General features: G+C 34.3%; 1 protein-coding gene across 1 annotated transcript in view; it reads right to left on the bottom strand.

The window, feature by feature from the left end:
- The window catches only part of nme7 (NME/NM23 family member 7), a 60,868-nt gene that overhangs the window by 43,543 nt on the left and 1,840 nt on the right, over positions 1 to 15,485 (bottom strand). Inside the window, 6 exon segments of the mRNA NM_130929.2 lie at positions 1,577 to 1,682; positions 2,713 to 2,920; positions 3,101 to 3,151; positions 7,889 to 7,999; positions 11,506 to 11,672; positions 11,758 to 11,859. Coding sequence (NP_571004.2) covers positions 1,577 to 1,682; positions 2,713 to 2,920; positions 3,101 to 3,151; positions 7,889 to 7,999; positions 11,506 to 11,672; positions 11,758 to 11,859 — 745 coding nt within the window.

Consider the following 15,485-nt stretch of genomic DNA (forward strand, 5'->3'; position numbering starts at 1 on the left):
GGCTGACAAATATATATACAAAAATGCTAAATTATTAGCCTGCCTGAGAAATTTTTCAAATTTCAAATATTTTATTTTTAACAGAGCAAGGGCATTTTCACAATATTTTCTATAATATTTTAATATTATAAAAAAATGTTAATGTTAAATATTTAATGATAGCAGTTTTGTAATTAGGGTCAATATTATTAGCCCCTGTAAGAAGTTATTTTTTAGATTAACAAAGATTTTTACAGATCAAACTACTGTTGTCCAATGACTAGGGCCAAACAGAATCTGCATATATTTTTTTGCTATTTCAGCTGAGAAATTTTGTCAAAAATCTGCTAATTTACGTGGAATGATTTTGGGAGTATTTTCATATAGGCATATAACTAAAACAATATATGAAGTAAAAAAAATACCTTTTTAACTTTTATTTAATACTAACAATGCAAATCCAATTAGATCCACTTTATTTGGTAAACAAAGCAAGTCTCGCATATAATACATCTACTAAACGACAAAAAATATTACTTTACAAACTGTACTGTAAACTTTTTATATAAATATTTTAATATTCGTTAATTATTATACTGAAATTAATTTAAAAACTGAATAATTATAAATTTACACACATTTACACAAGTAAATAAACAGAATCAATGATGGGCTAAAAATCTGCGCAAATTTGCGGTATTCTGCGCGCACAGATTCCGTGTGGGCCTACCAATGACTTACCTAGTTAGCTGAATTTGCCTAGTTGAGCCTTTAAAAAGCTGAATGCTTGTATCTTACAAAATCACTAGTTAATTATTATGTACTGTCATGTTTGTAAGGACAAAAGTTTAGTTCATTTCAGTTATTAAAAATTTGTTATTAAAACTATATGTTGAAAATGTGTAGAAAAAAAGATCTCCGTTAAACGGCACAAGTAAAAAATTGAAAAAGAAATGCAATTCCACAGGAGGGCTAAAAATTTAGCCTTCAACTGTGTATATAAATGCATATACGCATGTATGCATCCCACAAAATAACATATAGTACATATACAGTCCAACAAAATTATCAACTTACAGTATTGATGTACAACTATTAAATAAAAATAATAAACTAATTAATTATTTGTATAATGAAATGCATTGTATAATGAATGTATAACATGAATTGTTTTAGATATTACTTTTCCAAGACTGGTAATAAAATTCCCAGATTTGTAATATTTTGTGGAAATATCTACAATGCAAATTTTTTATGTGCATAGTGAAATGTCTAATAGCACTAGATTTATACACTGTGTGATAAGGTTTGGGGCCATGATTAGTGGAGCTCCTGGACCAGTATTCAAGAGAGTATCCCAGCCTAAGTGACTAACTGGGACAGCAGTGATGTAGTTTGCCATATCATCAATAGCGTCATAGTTCCTCTGATGAATGATAATGTGCACTTTCGAGAAGACATTGGTTAATAATATACTATAAACAGCACATTTAAATAGCAAATATTTAACCAAGCTACATCTCATCTGCAATATGGTATTTCAAAGACTGATTAGACATGTTGAGTGATTCGCAGGGTCTGTTGGGTTTGGGTTTACCTTCTGAGATGGCATGAGGTTTGATGATACAGCAGGTACAGTCTGAATATTTGGCTGTGTTTGAGAGGCCGTGACCAGCAGTGGAGGGAAAAAAGTACTCCAATTCCTAAAAGGCAAGCAGTACGGATAGAATGAAACACTTTTTATTAAACTTTTTTAGTATTTGCTATCAGGGTTCCCACACCTTGCTTCAAATTCAAAGACCTTTCAAGGCTTTTCAAATTCCAAAACCCTCAAAAAGTATTGTGTGACACATTTTAATGTGAGAGCAAGATTACATTGTGTTCCCCTGTAAGATATATTTCTACAGTTTTCATGTGTCAAACACAAACATGCGAAAAAATAAAAAAAAATAAAAAAATGTTTATTTATATTTATTTACGGCTGGGTCAGTTGATGTTTTTGTGTGGAGTTTGAATGTTCTCCCTGTGTTTGCGTGAGTTTCTTCTGGGTGCTCCAGTTTCAACCACAAGTCCAAAGACATGCGCTACAGGTGAAATGGGTATGCTAAATCGTCTGAAGTGTATGTTTGTGAATGAGTGTGTATGGATTTTTCCCAGTGATGGGTTGCCGAAAAGAAAATGAATGAATGAATGAATGTTAATTTATTTTGCCCATTTGACAGAGATGTGATATTCTATGTGTTGTATTTCTGTTTTGCATAAAATGTAAGAATTTTAGTACATCTTATACTATATTCTCAGATGATCTGTTATTGATGTTTGCATGGATTGCATTAAAAGGAGCTAAGCTCACGTAACCACAACATTTTAAGATATATGAATATGCATTTAAAATTTTCTTTGACTCATGTGTTTACATTATTTTATCAAGCAAAGCAATTTAACATTGTATTGAATAAAATATTTCATTCAGTCATAGGCATGTGAAAGTCATGGCTAAGTACAAAAACAAAGTATGTTGTGCGTAACACATAATGCAAGTGAGGGAAAGATAATGAACTTTTTTTCGCCAGAAAACTTCTTCCACAAAAGAAATTGAAGCACTTTTGAGGACATGTATCTATGTATGTAGAGACTTGAACTTTTTTCTTCAAGACTCTCTCTTAAGACTTTCTAGAATTTCAAGGGCTTGTGGGAACCCTATCCTCTTAACAGTTGCTTTTTTTTGGTTACCCGTGCAGCAGATGCCAATGAGTCTGAACCATGTCCTGCATTCTTAGTTCCGTCTGTACCAAACTGGCCTCTTAGACTATGCGCTGCCTCTTTTTGTGCCACACCAGAATCCGTCGGGCCTAGAACTTTTCTCCAAGTCGACACCGCCTCGTCCCCCATCAGCTCCATAGCAATTACAGGGCCAGAGCTCACAAACTGCACCAGATTACTGTTGTTAAAAGAAGAAAACTGTTTTTGTCAAAATTGATGTGCTGCTAATGAACAAATTTGTGGTTAAAACATGCAAAGTCATGGCAAAGTCACTCTGACAGTTGCGATTTAGGTGTCAGAGTCTCCTTCAAAAGCAGCACCTGCACAAAAGTCAATCATTGACGCAGAAAAGACTCACTTGAAAAAAGACTTTGATTGATGTTCCATGTAAAAGTCCGCTGCCTGCTTCCTGTAAGAAAACCATAAAAGTCCACAGAGTTAATAAGTGATCTCCAATCCCTGTTATCTTTTAGCTGAATATGCATTTACATATGAATCTAAGGAGAAAAGAGTGCCTTTCATTTTTTTATAAAGTGTGCAGTTCATGTTAATACAACTTCTGTAATTATATCAGATGTTAATCTGGTGACACATCACCTATAGCGTAAGAAATGAGAAAACCTGCCTGTGCAAAAAGTTAAACATCTTCATGAACATGGACTGTTTGTCAATGAACAGCTGTGTGCTACTTTGAGGACAGGTTAAAGCAGCAAAACCTGACCAGGCTAAAACAACACAGTCTATCGGAGAAACTCTCGGACTCAGCATATTTCAAGAGGAAAAGGAAAGACTAGTCATCAGCATGTTTCATTCTCCAAAAAAATGTAGTACTAAATCACGTGCATATAGACATAAAGACAAATGTGTACGCTTTGAATTCTATATTCACAAGATCTTCATTTTCCACTGGTTGCATAGATAAACACAGAGTATGTTTACATAGATTCCAATAAACCAATTTTAATATGCTTAAGACAATACTCTGATTAAGAGTCTACCATGTAAATAGTGATTTATGATTAATTTAATCCGATTAAGGTCAAAATTAAACTAAACAAAAAGGAAATTAAGTCATGTAGAGTATGCAGATTTTGGTGGCATTATTGAAGTGCAGTACAGACATTTAAACTCTTTAATCAAACTAGCATCGTTGTGTAGGATATTCACCGCACTTTGCGACAGGATGGTCTATACACACATGGCTGATTGACACTGCTGTGCGTTATCATTTCAGAGTTTCAGAGTTGTTCATACTTCCAGCAGTTCATACTCGCACCTAATATCTCTTTTTTCACGGGGGGCATGCATGAAATGTTCCTGAGTGAAAGTAAAAGTGCCAAACGTTGACAAACTAAAAATAATACACCCAAAACTACACTAAACTCCAGAAGAAATGTGGATAGCGACGACACAATGACATTAATCAAATGATGTGCTATAACAGGTAAACTGGATCATGAAAGAAACATTCAAAAAGCAACACATGTAAACACCTTATTCATATTATGGCAAATTCAAAATTCAATTACTGATGTCCGTGTAAACATAGTCACTGTCAAATGTTGTCTCTCTGATGGGTGAGCAAAATACAAATATACAATAGTTTACCATTTCAGAGATCTACAGAATCAATTAAGCTATTATTGCTTAGTAAAGATTATCAAGTTCCAATAAAAGGTTTTGTTAAGTGTTAAAGCTTAAGCCAGTGCTGTTACTGTTAACTAAAACCGTTGAATTGCTCAAAGCGATACAAAAAGTGGTAATTGTGGAGTATTAGAGATAAGCTATATTGATTACATTCATTCATTCATTTTCTTTTCGGCTAAGTCCCTTTATAAATCTGAGGTCACCACAGCGGAATGAACCGCCAACTTATCCAGCATATGTTCTTTGCAGCAGATGCCCTTCCAGCTGCAACCCATCACTGGGAAATATCCATACACACTCATTCACACACATACACTATGGACAATTTAGCCTACCCAATTCACCTGTAGCGCATGTCTATGGACTTGTGGGGGAAACCGGAGCACCCAGAGGAAACCCACGTCAACACGGAACCAGCGACCTTCTTGCTGTGAGGCGAACATGCTACCCGTTGCGCCACCGTGCAGCCATATTGATTACATATTATATTATTTACATAATGCTTTCAGCGTGTTATAACAACTTGTCACCCAGTGATAAGCACAGTTATTCAGCAAAATTAACGTTACAGTGAGCGCACTTTGTCTGACAGGTCCATTTGTGATAGGACCTGTCAGACTGCGTGTTTAGCGAAAATGTTGGCTAAATGTAAAATCGAACACTGTATACATCTTCCCCAAAACTCGCTGAATCTGCGGCTCATAACAAAGAACGGTATTGGGCTGGTGATCATCGCGAGAATCCTGCTGTGCTTCCCTTATATATTGGACCGGCTGACTCACCTGCTTTCCACAAACACAGAAAAATATAAAGCAGCGCAAAACGAGACTGAGCATTTAAAAGACACAAACCGAAACCAAAACTTTTAAAGAGTGGTAGAAGTGAGACTTTTCTTCTTTTCTTTTGTCCATTGTTTTGTGAGATGTATATTATTTTACTATTTAGTTACTAACTAATTTTGCAGCTTTCAGCATTGAGTTGAATGATTTTTTATATTTTTTCCTTTGTTTTGTAGCAAAAATATTATTTATTAAATTGACATGCAAATAAAAACAATAGGACAAAATAAATATTTCTTACTGCAATGCTTCATTTTTGTTTGATGCAAACAATTACATTTATTTTTCAAAATGTAACATTTTTATAGCAGATAACTCGCATTCAAGCACACTCAAGGCAGCACGATAATGAGAAATGTAATTCATTGTTAGTAATATTGTCATTTTCGTCCTTATTAATATTTCATAATTATTAGACATTCATTTTGGAATTATTGCACAAATATCAATAAGTCATAAAATAAATAGTTAGACAGTTGTTTCGGGTTTTTGTTAGTCCTCATTGATGTTGTTTTCAAATACAAAAAATCCCTTAATATACAATTGGCAGCGGTGCTCATTCATTTTTGGTGAGTGCTCCTAAATTTTTTAGGAGCACCGGTGCTACCAAGTAAAAATGTTCATTTCGAGCCATGTAAAGACAAAACTATTTTTATTTTGCATCTTAAAAGGAGGCAAAACAAATACATAAAAATGATAATAAATATCTAAGGTACTTTTATTTTTATATTTCAATTTTAATTATTCTTTCCTATGGTACAACCAACGGCCTTCAAGTCATTATCTTAAAATGATCATTGAAAAGAGGGCTTAACATCAAGCAGTGAACTTCTCCACAATGTCGGCTGTAGCTTTAAATTGCGCTTTATTTTGTAATGGATTCAGACTGGCTGATAGTGTTTTATCATTTATTAGCAGGGTAATTTTAGTTTTTATTAATTATTGCAATGATATTGCTTCTCTACATCTTTATCGCAATAGCTTTGGTCTAAACTCTGGTGTTGTTTTTCATACAGAAAAATGTTTAGATTTTTCGAATTATTTCCCTATCATTATCGTTATAATTATCATGCTTGGTGTGAACCGCCCTTAACACTAAAACTTCCAAGAAAAAATAACAGAAAACTACAAAAAAAAGATTTGACTAAACCTAACATGAACAATCGTTCAAATGAAAGCATCAATTAATACTACAATATTATTTAAATAAGATATCGTTGCACTTTACAATCTATGGTATTTACATTAATCTAATTGACAATTCCAACCATTTTCTTTCAAACATATCTTCAGGAGGAACAATAGATTTTAGCTAGTTTTAGCAATGAACAAAGATAACCTGATTTTTGAAGGTCTCATTCTGGCTCACACTCTCTTTATTACCTGCTTTGTAGTTCTGAATTCTAAACAGGCAAGGTCACTAAGCCCTTTGAAGCCCTCTAAATGTCTTCAGATTAACTCTTAAGGACTTCTCTAATCTAAAGAACAAAAACCAGAGGCTGATTTGCTAAAGGGCACACTATTATTCGAGGAACATTGGAATTTCAGTAACTCCCCATTTCTTTGTACACTCTATTTCTGTTTACAGCTAGAAAAAAATAGATTTTCTGTCAGCACCCTTTTACCACAACTCTTTAAAATAATATACTGACCTTAAAAACAGGCCTAGGAAATCATGTCTAATATATTTTCTCTCACCCCTCCCTCTCACAACCAATTATTACAAGTTAATAATTTCATGAGTGTACTGTAAATATAATCCATTTCTTTTACTGTGTAAAGATGGCTACTAATGAGATGATCTGCTCTTTGCAAGTCTTACATTTCAAAGTGTTTCAGGATACAGACCACAGATTGTGTGGAATTGTTATATTTCATTCTTAACTCGCCCTCTAAATAGGAGGTTTAGACAAAAACAAGCGTATGCCAGGGATAAACAGGTTAACATATAGAGCAGGCAGTGCTTGAGTTTTGCTGTGATATACTTTTTTCCTGAGCATGTGACTTTGAGCCATTACCAGTTCTGAGAATTCACTCTTGGGTTACTTTAAAACTGAAATGCCTCATTAGCATAATTGGTCTTAAATTGCTTTAAGCAAAAATTCCCAGTGCCTCCTTTCTTTGTACTTCCATTGTAAACATAGAGATAAACAATCAGTTTTCCATATTTTGTGATTCAAGTTTGGTTGTTGTTATTGTTGGTAATTTATGATTTTGAATTATATAATATGACTTTGATCTTACCTCCAACAACTTTTAATGATGAAAAGTAGTTTGAAAAAGTGACCTTTATAAACATTGTTGTAATTTTAATGTGATGTATTGCCTGGGTTGATTTAAATTATGGTACAAATACCTGGTAATAAAATACCAGCACTTTTCTACTTTTTTATATTTTTTCTGCTACAATACATTGTTTCAAACAACTAAATTGTAAATAAAAGTTACACTGTTAAAATGCAAAGATGAATTTTCAACATTAAAAGTCAAAAGAGCAGAGATCAAGGTCCCATAATGCATAATTCATAACTGTGAATAAAAAGAACATGCCTGTGAATCCCAAATTACACAAATTGTTCAAAAACAAAGATTTTAAAATGTACTTGGGAAATTTTGCTGAGGGGCAGCTGCCAACATTGCTATCATTAAGCAAAACCTACCATGTAAGTTTAGTCATTTTGGCTTTGGTGACGATTAGGTTGGCATCATAAATCATCTGAATAATGTCGCCAACTTTACTGACAGCATCCGGCTTAATCATAGCCAAAGTCCTGAAGAAGACACAAAACAGATGTTAGGTATACAGTAGAAAGTGTGCTATTGTTGAAACAAAATAGCAAGAAGCTGAACGCTGAAGTAGTAGTATAATCTAAGTGTTTTTCTCAATTTTATTAGAGTAATTGGTTTTGGTGTGTTAAAATCATGATCATAAATATGATGATGCTTCCATTTTGTTAATGTTTTTCTTTTGAATGAACAAAATTTTGCACAAATGAACAAAGACCCCACCATACATATTGCAGCTATTCAGCACCACCAAATTTAACTCTTGTTAATTTTTTTAAGAACTAAACAAGGACAAAGGAAAATACACAATACACAGCAAATGGCAATTATTTCAAGAACAAAGTAACGACAGCTGCTGTCTGATTTTGCCACAGGGTGGTTGATTAAATATTATTAGGTCCCTTTATAGTCAAATTAGGTTCATGGGGTGATCAGTTTAATCAGAGTATATTTAAACTACAGAGTATATTTAAACAAATATAATTTCTTTAAAAAGCAAATTGTTCATATCTTTATTTTAAAATTACTCTTAAGCATTAGACAGGGGACTACATATGGTCCGACTCAACAGCCGGCAAAATCTTTTCAAATCTTACACTGAGTTACATGAGGGGCAAAGAGCATCCTAATTTCATTTTATAAAAAAAAGACATCAGAAGGTGTTTGAGCAGAAATAATGCACTGAAAATTTTATAAAAATACAAATTTTCTAAATACTATTTAGTAAAAATACTAATTTTCAAAAGTACAAAGTAAAAGTTTACTCATTTATGTTGAGCACTGTGTTATGTTAATAACAATGTCTGACACTACAGGAAGATGATAAAAAATATATTGTGAAAATGAAACAGATGGTTAGTTAGTCATCCAAAAATGTACTTTTGTCAGCTTGTTTCAAAACCCATCTGACTTTCATCATTTATGAACCAGACTGATCTGGAACAGTTCAACTCGATGATCCTGCTGTTGTGGTTAACAAGCTTACTGAAGGGGGTTTAATAGTGAATAATGACTTACAGTCCTTTTTGTTTGGGACATAAAGCACATAAATCATATAGATAGATTTTATTTTGACATAAAAGTTTTTTTTTTTTTTTTTTAATATTCAAATATGCTTTGGTTAACAACTGTCCTTGGAATGTAACTTTTTAGGCAAAAAAAAAAACCTTGATGCTTTTGAATCAACATAACAACTGTTAAAGGGTTAGTTCAGGCCGCAAAAAAAAAAAAAAAAAACAACTGAAAACTGACATAACCAAATCTGAGGCCTGTTGCATAAAATGAGTTGAGCAAACTCTGGGTTGCAGAGTAAGTTTTGGGTTGAGAAAACCTGGTTAAGGTCAGGTTAAGTGCTTTGAAACTTAGAGTTTAATCTAGAGTTGTTGATTAACTCTGGACCAAATGCTCCTGAAAATGTGACATTTGTAGCAAACAGCCAATCACACAACGGGTGAGCGAAACAGCTTGATTCATATCTCACAATACACTTGAAGATTAAAATATATCATTATGAGAAATTTTATAAAAATAAATACATTTACAAAGCAAAAATATACACAGTTGATGCAGCAAAAGTTATATTATAAAAGCAAATATTAAATCAATGACAACTAATCAACTGATATTAATAATGTAGCTTCACAAACTGCTAAAATTGGTCATTTTAAAAGCCTTATATTTATTCATTCATTTTCTTGTCAGCTTAGTCCCTTTATAAATCCGGGGTTGCCACAGCGGAATGAACCGCCAACTTATCCAGCAAGTTTTTATGCAGCGGATGCCCTTTCAGCCGCAACCCATCTCTGGGAAACATCCACACATACACACACTCATATACTACGGACAATTTAGCCTACCCAATTCACCTGTACCGCATGTCTTTGGACTGTGGGGGAAACCGGAGTACCCGGAGGAAACCCACGCGAACACAGGGAGAACATGCAAACTCCACACAGAAACGCCAACTGAGCCGAGGATCGAACCAGCGACCTTCTTGCTGTGAGTTGAACGTGCTACCCACTGCGCCACTGCCTCGCCAAGCCTTATATATTAAAGCTCATTTATATGTCATTTTATATTTTATTAATATTTAAATGTTAGTTTCAATTTAAAGTCTTTATTAATTTTATTTGACAATTCAAAATTATTTGAACACATAATATAAAATTTAAATAATTGTAATGTAAATAAATTATTAGCAACAAAAGACCATGTATAAAAGCATTTTTTTTTCAGCAAAAAAGACACACAGGGCCTGGGAGTGGCTTTGCTGAATCATATATATTGGATAATGTTTGTTTTTGCATAACTGCTGGCTGGAGTTTCTACATTTCCTCCACTAATTATAACAATAGGAAAACACTTGACAAGGGGATTAAGACATGAACTTACAATCTCTTTTGCAAGCTGATGTACTGTATTTTTATATATGTCACGTAACTCACCTATTCGTCCAGTTTGGGTTTGCTGTGTAGCGTATAGTTACCAAGGTGAAAAAACCCGAACGAAATCAACCCACCTTCTAGGGTTTGAAAACGCATAGTTATCTGGGTAAAAACCCAATCCACACTGTAAATAATTCTGGTTTCCACACAATTTCTTTATGTTGTCAAACACAAATCTTTTACAAATTTAAGTGGACTGAACATAAAGCAATTAAAAGGGACCTATTATGCAAAATAAAAAAAACAGTTTTCAAAGGGGTTTAAACAGTTATATGGCAAAATTCTGTGAGCATAATCAGCTTCTAATGGTAAAAATGTAGTAATTTAATTTTCAGAATTACACTTCATAAAAACTGTTTGCAGAAACACTTTGATTGAAATTCTCCCTTTGTATCGTCAGAGAGGAAAAGTCCTGCCCATTAGAGATGATATGCCTCATTAGCATATGATATGATGTTAGTCTTGTTTTTGAATCAGCCACTATGCTGACACATAGGCATTTGTAGTCCCACCCACTAGTAAAAAGAGTGTTGGCTGCACGATCTTATTTGAATTTAAAGGAACAGTCATCAAAATAGCCCAATTAGGATAAAAAAGGGCATATTCAATAACATTATATTTAACACATACACACTCCAAGGATATCAGAGACTTATTTTAAAATTTGTAAAAGAAACATAACAGGTCCCCTTTAAGCTGACCAAAAAAGTAAGAATTGTGTTGTTTCAACTAATTTTAAATTAGTAGTTTTAGCAAACAGCAAAAGTTATTTTTCGAGTGTAGCTTTGTGCAACAAGCATCTGAAAGATTTTCCCACCATTGAAAATCAGAATCTCAAATACACCTGCTTGATATGTGAAAACAAAGCTCATTGGTTCTTGCAGAAACACAAATGTGCTGGTTTGATAGTTTGATGTGTATATATAGTTTCATTTTTGTGACTACTAAAATAAGCCACTAAAGTTCTAGTTCTAGCTTTTAAGTTATCGCTCTTGGTCTGAATGTCCCTATGTCTTGCCTAGCAGGGGTGGTCAGTGATGAAATACCTTTCCTTCTTACTGCCCAGCTTGTTGGCTGTGTACTGATCCCCATAACTTATGAGGTTCAGCTGACGTGAAAAGATGTTCACTCGGTTTCCAACAAACAGATCTTCTGGTTGAAGCTCATCCAACTTGGTCCTCCGCAGGAAGGTCCGCTGGTTCTTCATATCAAACTACATGAGAGAAACACATGCAAGTGAAATAAGACTCAAACATCAGAAACAATCGTCAACATCAGGTTCTAAAATCTAAACACACCATCTCCACCGAGCCATCTTTAGGGTAGTAGAGCAGCTGGTATCGCCGCAGGAGAGCCGCACTGGGGTCGTACCACTCAGCCAGAAAAGCAAAGCGCTCCTCCTGTGTATAACACAACAGACACAACAAAACACACAGTCAAGCCAGGCCTTGCAGGGGAATGTCACTGATCTGACCCTAACGCTTGGACAAGGGAGTCCCCACAGCCGCGTTTTGACCCTCAACACAGACGGGCAGCTGAGTCTGGTAACATGCCGAGTCAGAGGTTCAGACCTTAAATCAGCTCTCTTATTCCCTGGGGAGATTCACTGCAAATGGGGAGCCATTATCCAGCTGCTGGAAACACTGCTGCTGAAAATATGCTCCAAATGCACAAACAGAGAAACTCAAGCCAATAATCCTAACAGCTAATATACGCTAATATAACCATTATGATAGCTTATATACTGTAAAAGTCATTGCAACTTGTTTAAAGGGCATGCATTTGACTCCTTTTTCAAGATTTAAGATAAGTCTTTTGTGTCTCCAGAATGTGTCTGTAAAGTTTCAGCTCAAAACACAAATCAGATTATTTATCATACCTTTCAGAATGTTGGATTTTTTTTTTTTGCTTTGAACACAATGTAGCTGTTTTTGTTGTCTTTGCCTTTAATGCTGGTTCTCCCCACCCACTGTTCCCACATGCCTGTCAGAGTGTGCCTTAGCCTCCGGCTGCATTAGATAAACAGTACAGTGACAGACATTATGGAAGACGATCCCACGTAACGTTTGTAAAAAATACAACAGTAAGAACTTTCCCAATGATTATTTGATGTATGTGTTGTGGAGTTATTTCAAGCCTTTCGATAAGTCACACACAATGTTGTTACAAAGTTCAAGCGCACACACATAGACACACACATGCACGCATGCACGCACACAGACCACGTTTAACTTTGCACGGCAAATGTGACAAAATACATTATGTTAAAGTACAAAAATAAACCTGATTTAACATCCACAAACCGAGATTGAAGCATCTTCTTTTATAATAGTATTAACATGCGGCTGTGGTGATGAAGTAAAGACGGTAAAAATTGCTGTAATTTTTTACAAACATGCATTGTTTTAAAAACGTTTTAAACTTGTAAAACTCATTCTTGATCACATTTTATGATGACTGATGATCTCAGAGTGCTGACCAGATCTTTTAACCCCAGTTGCTTTGCGCATGTCCTGTCTTGTTGATATGATTATATGCATTACTATGGACCGAGACATGTTAATACACAGCGGCCAATCAATTCTGTGGGCAGAGAAACCACACTCCTACATCACGTTGCGATGGGCCTCAAAATGGGAGGGATTTGGATTCTATTTTAACATCAGAAAATAATAATAATAAAAAAAAGAGACTTATTGCATTTATATCACCCAAATATGACTGTGGATACACTATACCTACACACAGTCCTGTCCAAACAGCTCACAAAAGATGATTTTCATCTTATTTTGTTTTTACAAAAACAAAATAAGGCCACCTAAAAACTATTGTAGTATACAGCTGCATCTTCAAACAAAACAAATTGCAACGTACACTCAAATTTTTTGCTTGTTCAAACTACTACTACAAAATTCTTGAGATTTCATTGAGAAAACTTAATTTTTTATGTTCCTTCCACATAAATTTGTTCAAAGTGTTAAGTTAACTTAATCGATTTGTGTTGTGACAACATGAATGAATTGTGTGGAACCCTGAATTTTTACAATGTATGAAATAATAATTAATAAATATTCAAAAAATAAATCAAGATAAAACAAACCTTTTTTTTAGACTTACAGTGGCAAGTAATAAAGCTATCTTCCATATTTCTTAAATAATTTATATAATTTTGTCAGACCAAGCTGTTTGCAAAATCAAACAAAGCAAAAATACATTATTACATACTACCTAAAACTCAATCTAAAATGGGCATTGTAACTTCCATAAAAATGGAATTAATAACAATTCATTGCACCGGAAAGCCTCTGCACAACAAAACAGATAATACAACAAAATATGAACTCATTTGAAGTAAATTTATAAAAAAAATATATTTTTAGTGACCCTTTTTTTTTTTTTTTGCTTTTTGTCATATAAATAAAATCATAAACACAACCTAAAGTCTTAATACAATGTCCTAACCCAAAGAGATTATGACAGAGATTATAGACTTATAAGAGGGAGAACTTTAAGACTTTTTTTGCAACCTAAAAAATGACAAAATTTAAGGAATGTAAAAGCTTATTAAGATAAACAAATCATGCTTGTGTTCATGCTCTTTCTCGATTAAGCCACTGATGTTTGTCATCTTGATACCAACTTAAAGGTGCCCTTGAACAAAACATGGAGTGGGCAGCTGGAGAGATCTGTCCTCGGCAGAGCGCCACCATGTGGCAAATATTCATATCACATGTACATTTGATTCAGCATGTACTAACCACACAAGCAGCATAGACATAATTTATTGAATGATCTGATCATTATTCAACAATCTAAACATCAAGTCAAGCAAAAGAAATGCGGGTTTATGACAGTCACGGATAACCATAACTAATTTAATATTTAGATTAACTAATAACTTGAATAGAATCATCTGCAGTGTATTTTACTATTAGAATGCTTTAATGTTGCATTTCAAGGCACTATGCCATCTATTCTCCATGCCACACGCTTGCTAATTATAGAGGCAAAATGTCAACACTGAGGTCTAACATGGAATTACATTACTAACTAATTGAACAACAGATCATTAGTGCATCTGCAGGATAGCGCAAATGCTTTCTAATTTATCATTCCTCACAAATTCAATGAGAATGCCTTTAACGTAATAGAGAGCTCGACAGAACAGGGCCTCTTCCCCAAACAAGGGCTATTTTTACCCCTCAGTCAGCTGTGACAGAGATAATACTGACAAGCAACAGCCTTCTTTGTACAAATACGTTGCCCCACAGGTCGGAAAAGCCATACATTACATTAAGAGCTTATAGCGAGTCACATTGTAATTTCTAGAATTAAGTTTTGGGCCAAAGTTAAAAGTTTCAGACATTGTTTTAAGTGCTGTCAAGATTATTTCTTTATTAGCACAGATTATAACCATCTCATCTAATGTCCTGAAACATGAAAAAAAATGTAAATTAATGTAATTAATTTATTTGTTTGTTGGTGACGCAGTGGCACAGTAGGTAGTGCTGTCGCCTCACAGCAAGAATGTCGCTGGTTCGAGCCTTGGCTGGGTCAGTTGGCGTTTCTGTGTGGAGTTTGCATGTTCTCCCTGCATTCGTGTGGGATTCCTCTGGGTGCTCCGGTTTCCCCCACAGTCCAAAAATATGCGGTACAGGTGAATTGGGTAGACTAAATTGTCCATAGTGTATGAGTTTGAATGGGTGTGTATGGATGTTTCCCAGAGATGGGTTGCAGCTGCAAGGGCATCCGCTGCGTAAACGTGTGCTGGATAAGTTGGCGGTTCATTCCACTGTGGTGACCCTAAATTAATAAAGGGAGTAGGCCGAAAAGAAAATGAATGAATAAATGATTGAATGTTCGTTTTTTTACCCCAATAAACACCAAATTAATTTTTTACAACAAGCAACAATGAGGCAATAATGTCCTGTTACAGATTCTTAATAATTAGTAATATAATATAATATAATATAATATAATATAATATAATACAATACAATACAATATAATATAATATAATATAATA

This window comes from Danio rerio, chromosome 6 (genome assembly GCF_049306965.1).
Source record: "Danio rerio strain Tuebingen ecotype United States chromosome 6, GRCz12tu, whole genome shotgun sequence".
NCBI classification, from domain to species: Eukaryota; Metazoa; Chordata; class Actinopteri; order Cypriniformes; family Danionidae; genus Danio; species Danio rerio.